The sequence below is a fragment of the Myotis yumanensis genome, unplaced genomic scaffold (genome assembly GCF_028538775.1).
Source record: "Myotis yumanensis isolate MYYU_CA2020_CCGP unplaced genomic scaffold, mMyoYum1.0.hap1 SCAF_2, whole genome shotgun sequence".
In the NCBI taxonomy this organism is placed as follows: domain Eukaryota; kingdom Metazoa; phylum Chordata; class Mammalia; order Chiroptera; family Vespertilionidae; genus Myotis; species Myotis yumanensis.
The window spans coordinates 132,610,028-132,627,778 of record NW_027223753.1 but is presented as its reverse complement, the minus strand read 5'-3'; the positions used below and the strand labels follow the sequence as shown (position 1 = coordinate 132,627,778).

General features: G+C 38.5%; 1 protein-coding gene across 1 annotated transcript in view; it reads left to right on the top strand.

The window, feature by feature from the left end:
• Positions 1–16,618, top strand: part of PROS1 (protein S) — an 83,378-nt gene extending 66,760 nt beyond the window's left edge. The window contains exons 13-15 of the mRNA XM_070406037.1: positions 9,399–9,547; positions 11,968–12,193; positions 15,388–16,618. Coding sequence (XP_070262138.1) covers positions 9,399–9,547; positions 11,968–12,193; positions 15,388–15,548 — 536 coding nt within the window. The 3' untranslated portion in view covers positions 15,549–16,618. The remainder of the gene's footprint in view (positions 1–9,398; positions 9,548–11,967; positions 12,194–15,387) is intronic.
• The last annotated feature ends 1,133 nt before the right edge of the window (positions 16,619–17,751 follow it).

Here is a 17,751-nt window from a genome sequence, read left to right as displayed (position 1 = left end):
ATATAATTAAAAGGATGCATCTTCATTTCTAGTATTTTTCATTTGCTTCTTTCTTAAAATGTTTACCTCTCATGAAATTTCTTTTCTGTTCATACATGTTGTCCCATCTTTTCCAATGAGCCTTCAACATATTAATTATGATTTTTTAAAATTCCCTGTCTGATAGGTCCAATGTCTGTGTCATATCCAAACCTGATCGTGTTGATTGCATTGTCTCTTGACCATATGTTGCTTTTTTCATTCTTTCTTCCACATCACATAATTTTTGTTTTAAAGGTGGGCATCTTATGCAGAACAGCAGAGACTGAGATAAATAGCATTTAGATCTGGAAATGAGCACACCTCCGCTTTTGTTAGGCTCTTTACTGAGGGATGATGAATCAATCTACTCAAGTGTTGAGCAGCTTAGGTTTTGTTGTTTCTGTGACTACTTTTCAAATTCCTTTAATGTTATCTTGTGCTTAGGGTAGCAGTTGGTAATCCAGAGGGTTTTTTTTTTTAATTCTGTATGTTGAAAGTATTACATATGTCTCTTTCCCCCTCCCCCCGCAAGTGACCTCTCCTAGCCTCCTCCCACTTCCCAGCATAGGCCCTCACCCCCCTATTGTCTGTGTCCATTGGTTATGCTTATATGCATCCATACAAGTCTTTTGGTTGATCTCTTACCCTGTCCCCCTCCACCTTCCCCTGCCTTCCCTCTGAAGTTGACAGTCTGTTGGATGCTTCTATGTCTCTATTTTTGTTCATCAGTTTATGTTGTTCATTATATTCCACAAATTAGTGATATCATGTGATACTTATCTTTCTCTGACTGGCTTATTTTGCTTAGCATAATGCTCTCCAGATCCATCCATGCTGTTGCAAATAGCAAGAGGTTGTTTTTTTTTTTTTTTTACAGCAGTGTAGTATTCCATTGTGTAGAAGTACCACTGTTTTTTAATCCACTCATCTGCTGATGGGTACTTAGACGGTTTCCATATCTTAGCTATTGTAAATTGTGCTGCTATGAACATAGGAGTGCATGTATCCTTTCTGATTGGTGTTTCTGATTTCTTGGCTATAGTTCTAGAAGTGGGATTAATGGGTCAAATGGGAGTTCCATTTTTAACTTTTTGAGGAAACTCCATACTGTTTTCCACAGTGGCTGCACCAGTCTGCATTCCCACCTGCAGTGCACGAGGGTTCCTTTTTCTCTGCATCCTCACCAGTACTTGTCTTTTGTTGATTTGTTGATGATAGCCAGTCTGACAGGTGTGAGATGATACCTCATTGTCATTTTGATTTGCATCTCTCTGATGATTAGTGACTTTGAGCATTTTTTCATATGTCTCTTGGCCTTCTGTATGTCCACTTTCAAAAAGTGTCTATTTAGGTCCGTTGCCCATTTTTTGATTGGATTGTTATCTTCCTTTTGTTAAGTTGTATGAGTTCCCTATAAATTTTGGAGATTAAACCCTTATCGGATATAACATTGGCAAATATGCTCTCTCATGCAATGGGCTCTCATTGTTTTGTTGATGGTTTCTTTTGCTGTGCAGAAGCTTTTTATTTTGATGTAGTCCCATTTGTTTATTTTTTTCTTAGTTTCCATTGTCTTAGGAGCTGTATCGGTGAAGAAATTGCTTCGGCATATGTCTGAGATTTTGTTGCCTTTGGATTCCTCTAGTATTTTTATGGTTTCCTGTCTTACATTTAAGTCCTTTATCCATTTTGAGTTTATTTTTGTGTATGGTGTGAGTTGGGGGTCTATTTTTATTTTTTTGCATGTATCTGTCCAATTTCCCCAACACCATTTATTAAAGAGACTGTCTTGACTCCATTGTATGCTCTTGCCTTCTTTGTCAAATATTAATTGAACATAATGGCTTGGGTTGATTTCTGGGTTCTCTGTTATTTTTCATTGGTCTATATGTCTGTTCTTATGCCAGTACCAGGCAATTTTGAGCACAGTGGCTGTGTAATATAGCTTGGTATCTGGTATTGTGATCCCTCCAACTTTGTTCTTCTTTCTCAGGATTGCTGTGGCTATTAGGGGTCTTTTTTATTCCATATAAATTTTTGGAGAGTTTGTTCTAGGTCTGTGAAATATTCCATTGGTATTTTAATGGGGATTGCATTGAATCTATAGATTGCTTTGGGTAGTATGGACATTTTAATGATATTGATTTTACCAATCCATGAACATGGTATATTCTTCCACTTGTTTATATCTTCCTCTATCTCTTTTTCAATGTCCTATAGTTTTCCCAGTCTTTTACCTCTTTAATTAAGTTTATTCCTAGGTATCTTAATTTTTTTTTGTTGCAATGGATTTTTTAGTTTCTCTTTCTGTGAGATCATTATTGGTTTATAAAAATGCCATAGACTTCTGGGTGTTAATTTTGTATCCTGCTATGTTGCTGAAGAGGATTTTTCTTAATAGCTTATTTGTCCTAAGGTTTAGGTATTCTCTCTCTCTCTCTTTCTCTCTCTCTCTCTAACATATATTTTTATTGATTTCAGAGAGGAAGAGAGAAGGAGAGAGAGAGAGAAACATCAATGATGAGTGAGAATCATTGATCAGCTGCCTCCTACATGCCCCCTCTTGGGGATCAAGCCTGCAACCTGACAGGGAATTGAACCATGACCTCCTGGGTCATAGGTTGATGCTCAACCACTAAGCCAGTTTGGGCCAGGCTAGGTATTTTCCTTATGATCATCATCAAGAAAGTGTCTCTGCATGGTCTTGCCTCACCCAGCAGAGTGTTCTTACTCATTCCTTAATATTTGCTAGCCGCTTAGAGGGGTTGGGGGGTTGCAGGTTGGAGATGGGAGGAGTATTCTCTATTATTCTGGTACAGATTCAGTCTTAGTGTTACCGGGGAGATGACGAAACCTCGGGTCTTGTCTTCTTCTTTTTTTTTTTTTTTTTTAATATATTTTATTGATTTTTCACAGAGAGGAAGGGAGAGAGATAGAGAGTTAGAAACATCGATGAGAGAGAAACATCGATCAGCTGCCTCTTGCACACCCCCTACTGGGGATGTGCCCGCAACCCAGGTACATGCCCTTGACCGGAATCGAACCCGGGACCTTTCAGTCCGCAGGCCGACGCTCTATCCACTGAGCCAAACCGGTTTCGGCGGGTCTTGTCTTCTTGAAGGAAATATTTCAATCGAGAGACAAAGTGTAGCAAAGTAAGTAAGAATTTACTGGCTGCAGCAAAAATATACTTAGGACAGTAAAACAAAGAAGGGCATAAAGAAGCAATAGGAAAGCCTACGCCGGGATGCTTTGGCTCACTGAGAAGTCAGAGAAAAGAGGGCTTGGAGACAGGGCTTGGCGGTTAGGCCTGGACGAACTGCTGCCGCCTATTGCTCCCGTGGTTGCAAGACTTGTGGGACCCTTAGAAGAAAGGAGGGCGAAGGGAATAGTGCATGTGTACTCCCCTGGAGGGGCGGGTGGAGGGGAGTGTGCTTTCTGAGTAAGTCCATGTGCTTTACTTAAAGGAGAAAGCACTGGGTCCTTCATTCTGAGCATACTTATCTCTCTCTTGCAGGTGGAAATCTTAGGGGAGGTCTCAGGGGAAGGTCTCAATAGAATATTCATCAGCTTTCCAGGTGTGCCCTGTCATGGTTTGGTATCCACTGATTGGTTGGTGCCACGGCAGGGGGTCATTAGTCAATGTAGCTGGTCCATAGCATCACTTGTCTGGTTTAGCTGCTTTTTTGGGTCTGGAGTTGAAATTCAACTGAGGCCTAGATGTTATCTTTAGGAAGGAAAAGGTTGCTCGGGGGCGGTGGTGGTGGGGGGGCGGTATTCTAAACTTGCATGACCAGCAATATACTAGGGGAGGAAAGGTTACCCTGGGGATGAGGTTCTTTTTCCCCCCCAGTTTTGCTCCTTGTTAGGCATCTAGGGCTTTCTGGTCTGGTGAGTTTCTGTACCTGGCCCATCATCCTTGCTCTGCTCATGTTTGTCTAACTGCCTATATAACATTGGGTGAGTGTTGTATTCCTGGGGCTCAGGATTGGACTTTTCATTGTCTATCTCCTTCATAGCAGTGGGGAGATGTCTAGGATTCAGGTATTTTTCTGTTTCTCCTTCATGGTAGATTGTTTTTGTTTTCTTGTTTCCTTTCTATAATCTGTAGGTACATGGGTCTTCATATGTGTCCTAATGGTGACAGGTTTTTGACTTTTCCCCCATGCTTTATAGCTTTAGTTGTGTGGAAGACACAGAGAATGATCTGGGTGGGACTTTGTGCCTTTCCTGCTGGTTGCTGCTTTTCTTTCCTAGGCCTGCACTAGGAAAAAGGCACTCTTTAAACTCTTTCTCTGCCCCCAGTTTTTCTCTTGAGCACCCAGTAAGGTCTGTGTAGAAAGCCTGTGAATGGGTATGAATTTATAGTGTTTCTGCAGTTCCCAGAGCTTATTTATCACACCAGCTCCCACTAAGACTTTAGCAAGTTGTTAAAATTTTACCTAGTTCTAGAACCAAGATGACGGCATAGGTAAATACCAGTACTCACTGCCTCCCACAACCACATCGAAATTACAACTAAAATACAGAACAGCCATCATTCAGAACTGCCTGAAATCTGACTGAATGGAAGTCCTACAACTAGAGAAGTAAAGAAGAAAGCACATTGAGACTGGTAGGAAGGGCAAAGGCGTGGACTGGCTTGGTCCGACACCCATGTGTAGCATGTTTTTAATCAGGAGGGATATCTAGGCTTCAGAGGCCTCCAGTGGTGAGCAAGCCCCACACCAGACTCCTCAGCCCAGGGTTCCAGTGCTGGAAGAGAAGCCCCCCCCCGAAACTTCAGCTATAAAAACCAGCAGGGATTATGGCTGAGTGACAGGGAGACTGCTGGAGTCCCAGGCAATTTCTTTTAAAGGGAAGCACATGGACTTACTCAGACTCACTCCCTCTGAGCTCCAGTGCTTGAGGCAGTGGCTTGGGAGGATCCAGGGACATACGGGAGGAATTGGATTGTCTGGCATCAGATCAAGAACTTGGGGACAGCTTTCTCCCAGACAGGGGTCCTTGCAGGGGTCATTGTTCCTATGCTGAGACCTCCCCCTGACTGGCAGGCACCATATCCAAGTCTCCACCAACCTGGCTCACACTGTTTGCTCCACTATGGTGATTCCCTGAGATACCACCCCACTCACTTTGCAGCCCCAAGCTGTTTGCAGCAGCTATTCCATATGAATAGCCTGTCCTGGATCAGGCTTCAGACTTTCCTAAAATATCACAAATAGGCATCAGCTGGCATTAGCGTGCCTCATACCTCTCAATAAGAGGACCCAAGCCCAGCACTAGCAGCAGCCTGCCTTGCTTAACAGCTGGGTTCTCCTGGGCACTTCTAAGGCCAACACAAGTAGCAGCCATCTGCAGATCACTCTGTAGCTCCCGATAAGTGGCCCCAGGCAGGGCACAGGCAGTGGCTGGCTTTGCACCTCCAAAAGGGCCCCAGAGCCAATGTACCTGGTGGACAGTTTCAGACCATGCCAGATTACAGCTTTACACATCCACCAGCAACACACTCAAGGGGCAAACTCAGTGAGCACCAAAGCCCCACTGAAGCAAGTCCTGCTCCATAGGGGTGTCTCCTGCATAGCAACTCTTCTGCTGTAGTTGCAGCTGGTCCTCACAGACAATTGGCCTGGGGGTCAGTTCCTCCAATTGGCCTGGGGGTCAATTCCACCAACAACAATCAAGGCTCAACTACAATAAAACTGTGCACAAAGCTGACACTGGTGTGCACATAGAGTGCCCATCTCAGGTGACTGGGGAGGATGAGCCACTGGGTCCTACAGGACACCTGCTACAGAAGGCCACTCTTCCAGTTCCAGGAGACATAGCAGCTCTACCTAATACATAGAAACAGACATAGGGAAGCAGCCAAAATGCGGAGACAAAGAAACGTGTCACAAATGAAATAACAGAAGACATCTCCAGAAAAAGAACTAAATGAAATGGAAATAAGCAAACTACTAGATACAGAGTTCCAAACAATAGTTAATAAGGATGCTGAAGGATCTGAAGGAGAGCTTCAAGGGTCGCAGTGAGAATTTCAAGGAAATTAGTGAGAACACCAAAGACATGAAAAAAGATCAGTCAGAAATGAAGGATACACGAATTGAAATGAAGAATAATTGATAGGGAATCAACAGTAGAGTAGAGGATGCAATTTGGAATATGAGGAAGCAAAAAATATGTAATCAGAAGAGCAAAAAGAAAAAAAATCCAAAAATATGAAGAGAGTGTAAGGAGCCTCTGGGACAACTTCAAGCATACTGTCACTCACATCATGGGGGTATCAGAAGGAGGAGAGAGAGGGGAAGATATTGAAAACCTATTTGAAGAAATAATGACAGAAAACTTCCCCTACCTAGTGAAAGAAATAGACTTACAAGTATAGAAGCACAGAGAGTCCCATACAAGAGAAACCCAAAGAGGCCCACATCAAGACACATCATATTTAAAATGCCAAAGGATAAAGACAAAGAGAGAATCTTAAAAGCAGCAAGAGAAAAGCAGTTAGTTACCTACAGGGAGTGCCCATAGAACTGTCAGCCAATTTCTCAACAGAAACTTTGCAGCCCAAAAGAGAGTGGCAAGAAATATTCAAAGTGATGAATAGCAAGGACCTACAGCCAAGTTCACCCTCCCCAGGAAAGCTATCATTTACAATTGAAGGTAAGATAGAGTTTCACAAAAAAAAAAAAAAGCTAATGGAGTTCATCACCACTAAACCAGTATTACATGAAATGTTGAACGCTAATCTTTAAGAAGAAGGAGAAGGAGAAGAAAAGATAAAAAAATCAATAAATACATATCTATCAACAATTGAATCTAAAAATAATAAACGAACGGGGAATCTAGTGAACAAAATAAATTATGAATAAAGTAGAACCAGAGTCATGGAAACATGGAATAAACTGACAAATCTCAGAGGGTAGGATGATTGGAGGGCGGAAAGAGATTAACCAAAAAACATATGCATATATGCAGTACCTATGAACACAAACAGTAGGGTAGTAAAGGCCTGTGACCCAGCGTGAACCAAGTGGATGGGGGGCAATGGGAGAAAAAAGGGCAACATCTGTAATAGTCTCAACAATAAAGATAAAAACATTTTTTTAAGCTAAATTCTTCTTACCAAATTGTATAGTCTGTAGTGTTTGCCTTGGGTAAGTGAGTACTCTCATCCTGTCCCTCCTTGGAAGCACCTGTCTTTCATTAGGTTTCTAATTAGTTGCTCTGCCAAGACAAGTTGTGATTATGTAGATAATTGGGCTCTTGATGTTGTAAGGGCGGGGACAGTGCTCTTTCCAGTTTTCTACAGACTTGCCAGACTGATCCCAAGCTTTTACCTTTGCAAATAATTCCTCCATGAGTATCCTTGGGCATACATCCTTGTACCTTTATGTAATTAAGTCTTTAGGATATTCTCAGATTATTTCTCTCAGAGGTTATGCAAATGTACTTCTTACTGTTTGATCAGATTCTCTTCCAAAGATTTTTGTCAATTTCTACTTCTACCAACAGAAAAAACAGGGTTATACTTGAGATTTCTTTTCAATTGGAGAATTCATAAATTAAATCTTATACATAGTTTTAAATAGTATTATCCCAATTTTTACTAAAGTTGAGTATCTCTCCATATGGTATATCTTAATTATTTTATTGGGTTCTTTGTCTTTTTCTGTTTTATGAGTTCCGTATTTGAGCTACTAAGAGTTTACATTATAAAGTTAGTCTCAATCTGATATCTCTGCTTTAAGAAAACATTATATTTTAATTGTGTTTATTTTCAATTTGAAAAAGACTTACTATAGTTTTACGGAAGAGCCTTATACCAATACTTTCTGTTTCTTTTTTTTTAAACATAAATTAATACAGAGCTTTAAACTTTTATTTCTGTTCTGTAAATAAAGACTTGTTGTTGTTGTTAATCCTCACCCGACGATATTTTTGCACTGATTTTTAGAGAGATTAGAAGGCAGAGGGAGAGACAGAGAGAAAGAAACATTGATGGGAGAGAGACACATCGATTGGTTGCCTCCTGCACATGCCTGGACCAGGCCAGGGACTGAGCCTGCAACTAAGGTATGTGTCCTTGACTGAATCAAACTGATGACCTTTCAATTTGGGCTCTATCCACTGAGCCAAACTGGCTAGGGCTAAAGGATTTTTTTTTTTAATATTTAAAGTGGATTGGTGACTGAATACAGGAAAATAATTGGCCTACAACAATTTGTTGAATTGAGAAAAAAATTCAGAAAAAGAGGAAAATAAGAATTATATTGTATCTGAAAAAAAGAACTTTAATAAGTAATTAGTTTTTTATGGGTAATTTGAAAGAGATCTACTTTTAAATTAATATTTAATTTTACATTGTAGTTTCTGAGCATTTGCACGTTCATTTTAGTTTGACTTTGTTATTGCCTTAAATTTACTTAATTCAAAATGATTATATAAAAAGTATTTTCTCTTGGGGGGAATTAGACTATTATAATGAAAAAATATAATAGCATTAGATGTGGCTAAATGGAAGAACATGTTGTCAAAGGAAAATTATTTTCTCCATTCACATTCATCCTTTCAAAGCCCCTAAGTGGTATTTGAGTTATTGTTATATTTTACTTTATTAAATGAGGAAGACTGCATTCAGATTGTGAACTAATATTTTTAGGAATCAAACAATTTTGGAAACATTAATCCAACAAATATGTGTTGAGTGACTTCTGCGGAAAACACAATGATGGTAGAGACATGTATCGCAGTGTGGTAGGCAACTGACCTAGTAATTAAGAAAAAGAATGTTAGGTATTATGCAAGAGAATAACAGAAGAGTCTCTATCAAATGTCAAAGTTAGCTGTTGACTTAAGAGTATCTCTCTATTATCAAACTACCCAACTCCCCTATGCATAGAAATCATATTTTTCCTTTCTATTGCTCTAACCTCACCTCTTTATGGATGGGAAGTGGTGATGTTGTAATGACAGCTATGCCCAAATTTGCCCTCAGATATTACAGTAAAGTTGTTGAATTTCCTTCTAAATGTGTACTTTAAAATATGACCACCCTGAGATTTGAGCATTGGTGAATATGCAAAGCAGAAGGAAGAGCTCTTAAAGAGCAAGCAGGGAAAATTCATGATAATCCTAAATGCCACGGTCCAGAATTCCACTCTGGGAAGAACAGAAAGATGGGGTTTTGTTTATGTGTTTCTTGCCTGCATTAATTTTTCTCTGTGTTTTGTTTTGCCTAGGTTATATAGGTCATTGAGCAGGAAGAACTAAAATCTCTAGTATTACACAAAAATGGCTTTGAATAGTAATGAGATTATAATAATTCCTTCTGCTGTACTTTGATCCTAATTTTTGTTTGTTTGTTTAAACAGATAATATATCAAACCCTGATGCTTGGCATGTAAATGTGGTTTTGAATATTCGTCCATCCACGGGCACTGGCGTTATGTTTGCCTTGGTTTCAGGTGACACGGTGCCCTTTGCCTTGTCCTTGGTGGACTCCTCCTCTGAGAAGCTTCAGGTAACTTTATTCTAACCCTTTATGATCCGTGTTTTTTGTTTTTCTTTTTAAATATATTTTTATTGATTTCAGAGAGGAAGGGAGAGGGAGAGAGAGATAGAAACATCAATAAATAGAGAGGATCATTGATCTGTTGCCTCCTGCATGCCCCACACTGGGGAATGAGCCTGCAACCTGGGCATGTGCCCTGACCAGGAATCAAACCATGTCCTCCTGGTTCATAGGTCAACGTTCAACCACTGAGCCATGCCGGCCGGGCTATGATCCTTGCTTTTTCTTTAAATCTGTAAAATGAATATAATAGCAGTCTTTACCTCAAAATGCTATTCTAATGATTAAATGAGATAACTGATGTGAAGTATTTGATACAATCTCTAGCACATCATTAAGGACTCAATAGATATTCATTATTGTTACTTTTTTGCTGGCTTATTTCTGAGGTCTGAACCCAGAAGTAAGGGTGAGAAATTGAAAAGCTTTATTGCATCTGTAGCTAAGATTAAGCAGACTCACACACAGGCTGCTTGGAGCCTTTCCAGAGTACATAGGGATCCACCCTTATTCAGAATTTTGGAGGAATCATGGGAATTAGTCTGTACTGGCACAATAGAAGTGAGTCTGACTACAATCTGCTCTCAGCTATTCAGTGCCTAATTATAATGCTTGTGTTTTCTGGCACACGTAATCTTTTCTCCCACGAGTAAATTAGGAAAGACTAGAGAAAACTAAAAGCAGTTCACGTGGCTTCTTGCTGGCAACTCTGGTTTAAAATTAGGAGGCAGAACAGGAAAAACGCTGCTTCAAAGGAAACATGAGACTTATCAGAAGATCTGTATTATTCCACTTTCTATTAGAGGCTGATAGCTCTGTTCTCATGTTACCCACTGTGGATTCCAACAAGCTACAGCAAGAAGCTTACATTTGTGCCAAGGTTGGCGTGGATGCTCTCTGGAGCTTTTAGAAAGAGATATGTAATTGAATAATGTCTGTAGTAATAAAAAGGTGTTGTTTGCAACTTAAAAGATGACCTGGAGGAGTTTCTGGTAGTCAACTGTAAGCAACCTGAAAAGATCCTGCTGAGTTTTTATCTCTAATCTACCACCACAGGAGCTTACCATACTGGGATCACAGCTTTTTGTTTGCTTGGTTTTTTGTTTGTTTGTTTGTTTTTAATAAACAAAATGGAATTCCTATCTTTAACATTACGTTCATGCTCCTGCTGACCATGCCTTTGATATTTATGTCATCTCTTTGCCATTTGTCTCCATGGCTCCCTGTTTTGGCATGTCAGATTGCTTTCTCAGGATCTGTGTACTTTGTTTTATAATATTATTCCACACACTACTGATCATTCTGGAACATCTTTTCAGCTGACCATCTTTAAGTCTAAACGAGTTCAAGGGTCTGGAACATGTAACACAGTAACAGATCTTCTTGAGTAACCTGTATTTGAGATGTATAGACTTAACATAAGCATCTTGGATTCCTGAGTAGGCACTTCAGACTCTCTCTGCCATCTGGGAAGCATGCATCTAGAACTGCATCTCCCTAGTTTTGATTTTATTTTCTCTCTTCACATTAACATTTCCTCTGTACCCAAATAAGCTATATGCATAAATCACACTCCACAAGTTGAGTACTTTTGTGTATCAGTAGTTTGAAAAGTTCAGCAAAGTAAATACATTTTTCCTTTTGAGAATCATCTGTTAAATACTCTGTAACTTACTGCTGGTGATCCCTGTTGTTTCTCTCTCCTGGTTTACTCATTTACTTTTCCCCAAGTCTATAAGATTGCTTAGGTGATACAAAAATCTCTTCAGTCTTGCTAAAGTACTTCAAATTTTCCAAGTCTTTTTTCCTAACAAATAGTGTGTATATATATGCAAGTCTTGAAGTGAGGAAGGTTCATAAATAGAAAAACATTGCTTAAGACACTACCTTAGGTTCTTGTTGTTGGTATCACAACTCTGATGGTTTATTGAATTTTCAGAAGTCACCATACATTTACATCTTAGCTAAACCTGAAGTTTATAAAACTAATGTATATTCTAAAATTATGATTATTACCAGAGGCCCGTTGCACAAAATTCTTGCATGGCTAGGGTCCCTAGGCCTGGCCAGAGATCAGGGCTGATTGGGGCCTTCCTTCCCCAGCTGCCAGCAGGGTCTTCCTTCATTCCGTACCACCCCCGATGGTCAGCGATCAAACTCCTGGTCTCCCAAACTCCCGTGGGGACACTTTGCATATTAGCCTTTTATATAGAGAGATAATAATTAGTAATGTTTTCCTTTATATTTGGAAGCTCTATCATACATTTTTTTCTCATTGAAATTCAGTTTTTGAGTTTGAAAAACCCTAAATCACTCTTAAGTAGTATTACCATCAGTACTTGCTTATACTGAGTCTGCCTGTTCTTTAGGATATCCTGGTATCTGTTGAAAATACGGTGATATACCGGATAGAGGCCTTAAGTCTGTGTTCCAGTCAACAATCTCATCTGGAATTCAGAATCAACAGAACAAATCTGGAGCTGGTGACTCCACTTAAATATGACATCATCTACTCTGAAGATCTTCAAAGAGAATTTGGCATCTTGGACAAAGCAATGAAAGGAAAAGTAGCCACTTACCTGGGTGGCCTTCCAGGTATCTGCTTTTTCTTCAGTTTTAAAAAGTGTATTTTTAATCACAGTGATAGTTGTTAGGTAGTCACCAAAGGAGGAACGCATGAGGCCAAAGTGGTGAGGGATTATGAATTTATTAGGTCGTCTGGATAACAGATGGGCTGAGCCCCAAAATGATGCCAGCACCCAAATACAGGGAGTCAGAGATTTTTAAAGGACTCTAGGCGGGTTTTTTTCCTGGGCAGAGTATTCTCTGTGCAGGTCCAGATCCTGGGAAAGTCCAGAAGGGAGAGAGAATGGCCTTAGCAAGTGGAATGTGGTCTAAGGGGAAGGGAATGTGCATTCTGAAGTGGCCTAAAGGTCAGTTCCCAGGGGAGGGGTAGTGATTCAATTATTTGATCAAACCTAACAATAGTATTTTAAATACGTAATTTTAGTAAAAGGACATCGGAGGGGAAAACAGAATTCCTGTATCCATTATTCTTTTCCTCATGGTTTGAATTGACATTTTATTGTACATTTTTGTTTATTTTTTTAAATATGAACTGAAACTAACCACATTTTGCCTCATTTAGCTATCCTAGCCAGAAAGAATTTATTATTTCATTTCATCCTCATAATAGTCTTGTGAATTCAATATTTATTCTTCAATTCATCCATTCTTCACCCAGTATTTCTCAAGAATCTACATCCTGGCACTAGGAATACAGTAATAAACAGATATGATCCCTGCTATTAAGGGTTTTACAGTCTAGTGGCAGAGGCAGACATTAAGCAAGTAATTAGAAAAATTTTAAAAGATAAAATTGTCCTAACTTCAGTCTCCTTCCATTACCATTTATTCCCCCTTTAACCTCTTCTACCTCTCCCCACCCAAGATATAAATCTGGTATTTGAAGGATTAAAATAATTTAATCAGGTGGTGGGGGTGGGGATTAGCATTAATATGCAAATAAAATGGTCTATGTGCTGGAAAAATGGGAAGGGGTTGACATGCTTGAGGAATATAGAGATCAGCATGGTGAAAGCATACTGAACAGGGGGATGGCAGTGCAGGAAGAGGCTCTGAACTGGGTGGGGGTAGCGGGGAATTAGGAGGTTTGTAGTCCTGGGACAGGGTCCTGAGTCTAATTTTAAGAGCTATGAAAATCATTGCAAAGTTTTAGACAAGCAAGTTGTATATCGTCAATATAGCACCCTGTATAATGAGTGGAGATGGACAGATGGGAGGCAAAAAAGATGAGTTGGGGGCTCCTGAAGTAGTCCAGATGAAGGCACAGTATTAATAACAGCAGCAACAACCGTACTACCTGCTCATAGTGCTTCAAATGTATCCACTCACTGAATCTTCAAAATAGTTTTGTCAAGTAGGTACTCTTATTACCCCATTTTACAGATGAGGATGCTGTTGAACCACAGTGATTGCAGTGGAGATGGTATACAGTGGTTAGATTGGGGGATGTATAAGATAAATGAAATTAATAGGATTTAATGATTACTGGGGTAGGATCTCCTAGGCATCCGGCATGAGCAGTAGCATGGGTGGGGATTTCACACCAAGATGGAAAAAACTGGAGGCAAAGCAGGTTCATCTTTAACTTAATATTAGAAAATACGAAATTGGCATAAATATTTTACTTTAAATGGCAAAAAAAAAAAAAAAATTTGAGGCAGAAAGTTCTTTAAAATAATTTTCAAATACCTTTTCAGGTTACTCTTATGGGGAGAATTCTGAGTTTGATGTTTGGACTTTAGTAACCGTCATTCCATTACTTTAACTGATCAGGATCTTCATTTCCCATATATGGAATTTATATCTGGGTTTTGGAGGAATAGAAATAAATAGGCTCTAACAGTTATAGATAAATAGACAGATAAAGATAGCTATGTAAAGTTGGTTGATTATTAGGAAGTTAGTTAAGTTAGCATGGTTAATTATTAGGAATTATAATTAGAGTTCAAATGAGTAAATTCTACATTGAAACCCACTACTACCTCGTTCACAAATTATTTGAATGCAGTTTTCAAAAGAATTGAAATTATGAAAACTTCAGTGGTTCCAGGACTTTGGCAACAGCACTGAAGACTGACTTCAGGCGAGATGGGTTTAGAAAAAAGAGGAAAAATTAAGGGGAACTGAAAATTGAGATATTAAGAGTGTATGTAAACTGTGGGATGGGTAAATTATAACTGCTATGCAAAATAGGCATATTAAATTGCATGTTATGAATTAAAAATCAGGGAAAATTGATCATTCTGAGGTATTTTTATAATAGTGGCATAATCCATAGTGCTCAACCACATTTAAAAGGGTTTCTTAATACATACAAGCCCACAGAAAAGTGTATTGTCAAGTTAGAGTACAAAATTTAAAGCATATATGTATATATGTACATACATATATACATATATATGTGTGTATGTATGTGTATATATATGTGTGTGTATATATATATTTGCTTAAGGTACTGAGGAAGAAGAGTAAGGACTGAGAATATCTATTGGGAATTAAGATTCATGGAGTGGAGATGCCAAAAAAAACAACAGATAGATAGATGTTTTTACCGTGAACTGTAGTTCTTAGGAATCCAAGGATGTTACCTACGTATTAAATTTGATAAAGAGAGTGAAAGTATAGAAAGCCCCAGAGGCCATAAACTATTCACTGGAGCATCATTAAAATTGTTATTTTTTAGAACCAAATATTACATAAAAGTAAATTCCCTATCATGATCTGCCAGTGTGTGCTCAGCAAGAAACTATTTCTTTGGAAAATAAAGAAATTTGCTTTAATTCCAGTAATAATAAAAGAAACATATTTATCATGGCATCTAAAAAAGATTTCTAAGTAACTATAATTTAGAGTTGATTTAACAGTACTTAAACTGTTGCTCGGATTTAAAGAGACAATAATGAAGTTCCACATTATAAGTAAGAATGTGCTCATTTCTCCCAAGTGTGTTTATCTTAGGTTTGGGTGGAACTGATTGTGTTTATGAAATGAAAGGAACTCATGTATGCCGAGTTCAGTGCTATGCATGGTGCCTTATACACACAGACTCTCTTATATAAATTTATTAAATAGAATTGCATTATTAACTTTTCCCTTAGGGGTAGAATTTGGTTGGAAATGGGAAGTTTGAGTGATTCCTCTAAGTGTAAGCAAATAAGATGGTAAACGTCTTGGACTAATTGTTTTAATATTCTCTCTTACAGTTGTTCCATTCAGTGCCACGCCAGTGACTGCCTTTTTTAATGGCTGCATGGAAGTGAATGTGAATGGTGTACAGCTGGATCTGGATGAAGCCGTTTCTAAACACAATGATATCAGAGCACACACATGTCCATCAGTTTTGGAAAACAAAAAGAGCCCTTAAGTCATCTTTAGTCTGCTGATAACATCTTTTTCCTGGGTGTAGTTATACTTACATTTCAATAATAGTTGAAGGGTTTTACTTATGATGGGCAGACCTTAATTATGTTATGGTACTTTGTTTGACCTTCTTGGAATTTTAAAAAGGTCCTTTTTTGAGAAAACAAGATTCTCTTGTGATATAAATCACATTAAAAAGTTCTTACCTCTGTTGCTGTCTAGAAATTAAATAATGAAAAAACATAAGAAAGTTAATTTGAATTTTTGCTACAAATGACATTTCTTCATTTTTATGTTTGTAAAGGTAAATTTTAATTGTGTCATCAGGAACTAGTGTCTAAATATCTAGTTTTCTTGGAAGGCAAGGAAGTAAACCTAAACAAAGGTTCATGAGACTGAGTACTATTGATTATAGCAGATACTGTTTTGTTTTTGTTTCTTCCTAATGAAAGCAGAAGAGACAGTGGCCTATTAATTTGAATTGAGTGGGAGGCCTTACAGCTTTATTCCAAAACAACTCCTCAGGGGCACCAGCTTCGGCTTCACGTTTCTTTCACTGGCGTCACATTTGAACCAGTAGTTTTACTGAATTAGAGAACAAGTGGACACATTTTCAGACAGCAGCCCATGAATCTTATCAGTTACTTATTGGATTCCACGAGGATGAGCTACCAGATTGTGCTGGGATGGGTGTGGAAACTGGGAGTGGGTACATTCTTTAAATTTGACTGTGCTGGTCACACAAGCTCCAGATTAGAAAAAGTAGAACTTAATGATGGAAAGAATGAATGATTCCAACTTTAATTACCGGAATAAGTTGCCAGAATGTGACTGTTTATTGAAGGATAAAGGGAACTATGAAAACTAAAATAGATTTTAATGAAAGAGTAACAACAGAGGGACATAGTTACTATTGTGTCTTTGGAGAAAGTAGTTCTATCACTCCTAAACCTGTGATTCACATTAAGAATGTATCTTATGTCTCATTGACAGTTTTAGAGAATAAACTATTTTTTCCCACTAGAGGTATTTTATATCATGTAAAACATAATAAATTGCTGTATATTTTTAAAATTTATATGAATGATATCTATAGTCTATCAACTCTTTGAACAGAACATAAAATTATAGACCTGGCCAGGTAGCTCAGTTGGTTAGAACATTGTCCTAATACCCTAAGGTTGTGGGATTGATCCCTGGTCAGGGCACAATACACCAGTCAACCAATGAATGCATAAACATGTGGAACAACAAATCTCTCTTTTTCTCTCAACAATCAATAAATTTTTAAAAATTGCTTAAATAATATAAAATTACATAGTATGCATGTAACTCTTCATGCAGCACAGTAGTTCTTTAGTTCAAAGATAGATAAAGCTCAAATATCTGATGAATAGTTATGGCTGCATTGTACACACTGGAGCTGAGAAAGGAAGAAAAGCAAAAGTCACATGTATTAAGTATTTGCCAGAAATTGTGCTAGACCATCTTAATGGATGTAATTTTTCTCCCAATTACTATCATGTACTGTGGGGAATAAATTTCAGCAAGCAACTACTGATGATTACTTCGGTGTAAAAAAACTAAGGAAGTGGAGTGGTGGCCTGTGTGGCTCAGTAAGTTGGAGCGTCCTCCCAGGGGCGCACACCAGAGGCAACCGGTGGATGTTTCTCTCTTCCTATCTCTCTCTTTAAAATTAGTAAAACATATCCTTGGGTGAGGATTTAAAAACAAATAAGGAACTAGAAAAACAAAGTATATGAAGAGAAAAAAAGAATGGAAGAAAGGGAAAAATGAATCTTTTTTGAGAGGGGAGCTCTCTGATTCTCATTTAACTATGCCCCACTACACTGAACTATACAGATCAATTCCACATTTGTCATTAGAAATAGAACCTTCCAACGTGCAGTAATCTTCTTAGAGGCTCCATGTACTTATTTATAAATTTCATCTATCTTTGAGATGGACTCACATGTGGCTTAGAGAGAGAAGGTGTCTAGACCTCAGGCTAAGAATCTTTCCTTTGACCTTTGATCTTGATGTTTGCCAAGAAACACAGATTCCTAATTTCAAAGAGAACTGTGGTACTGAACATTATGCAAGACAGGTTGTAGATTGCCAGCTTGCTGATTTAATACATTGGAAAGTATAGATCTGCCGCAGCATGCCCAGGCGCAATGTTCCTGAAAGCATTTGTGACTCATCCG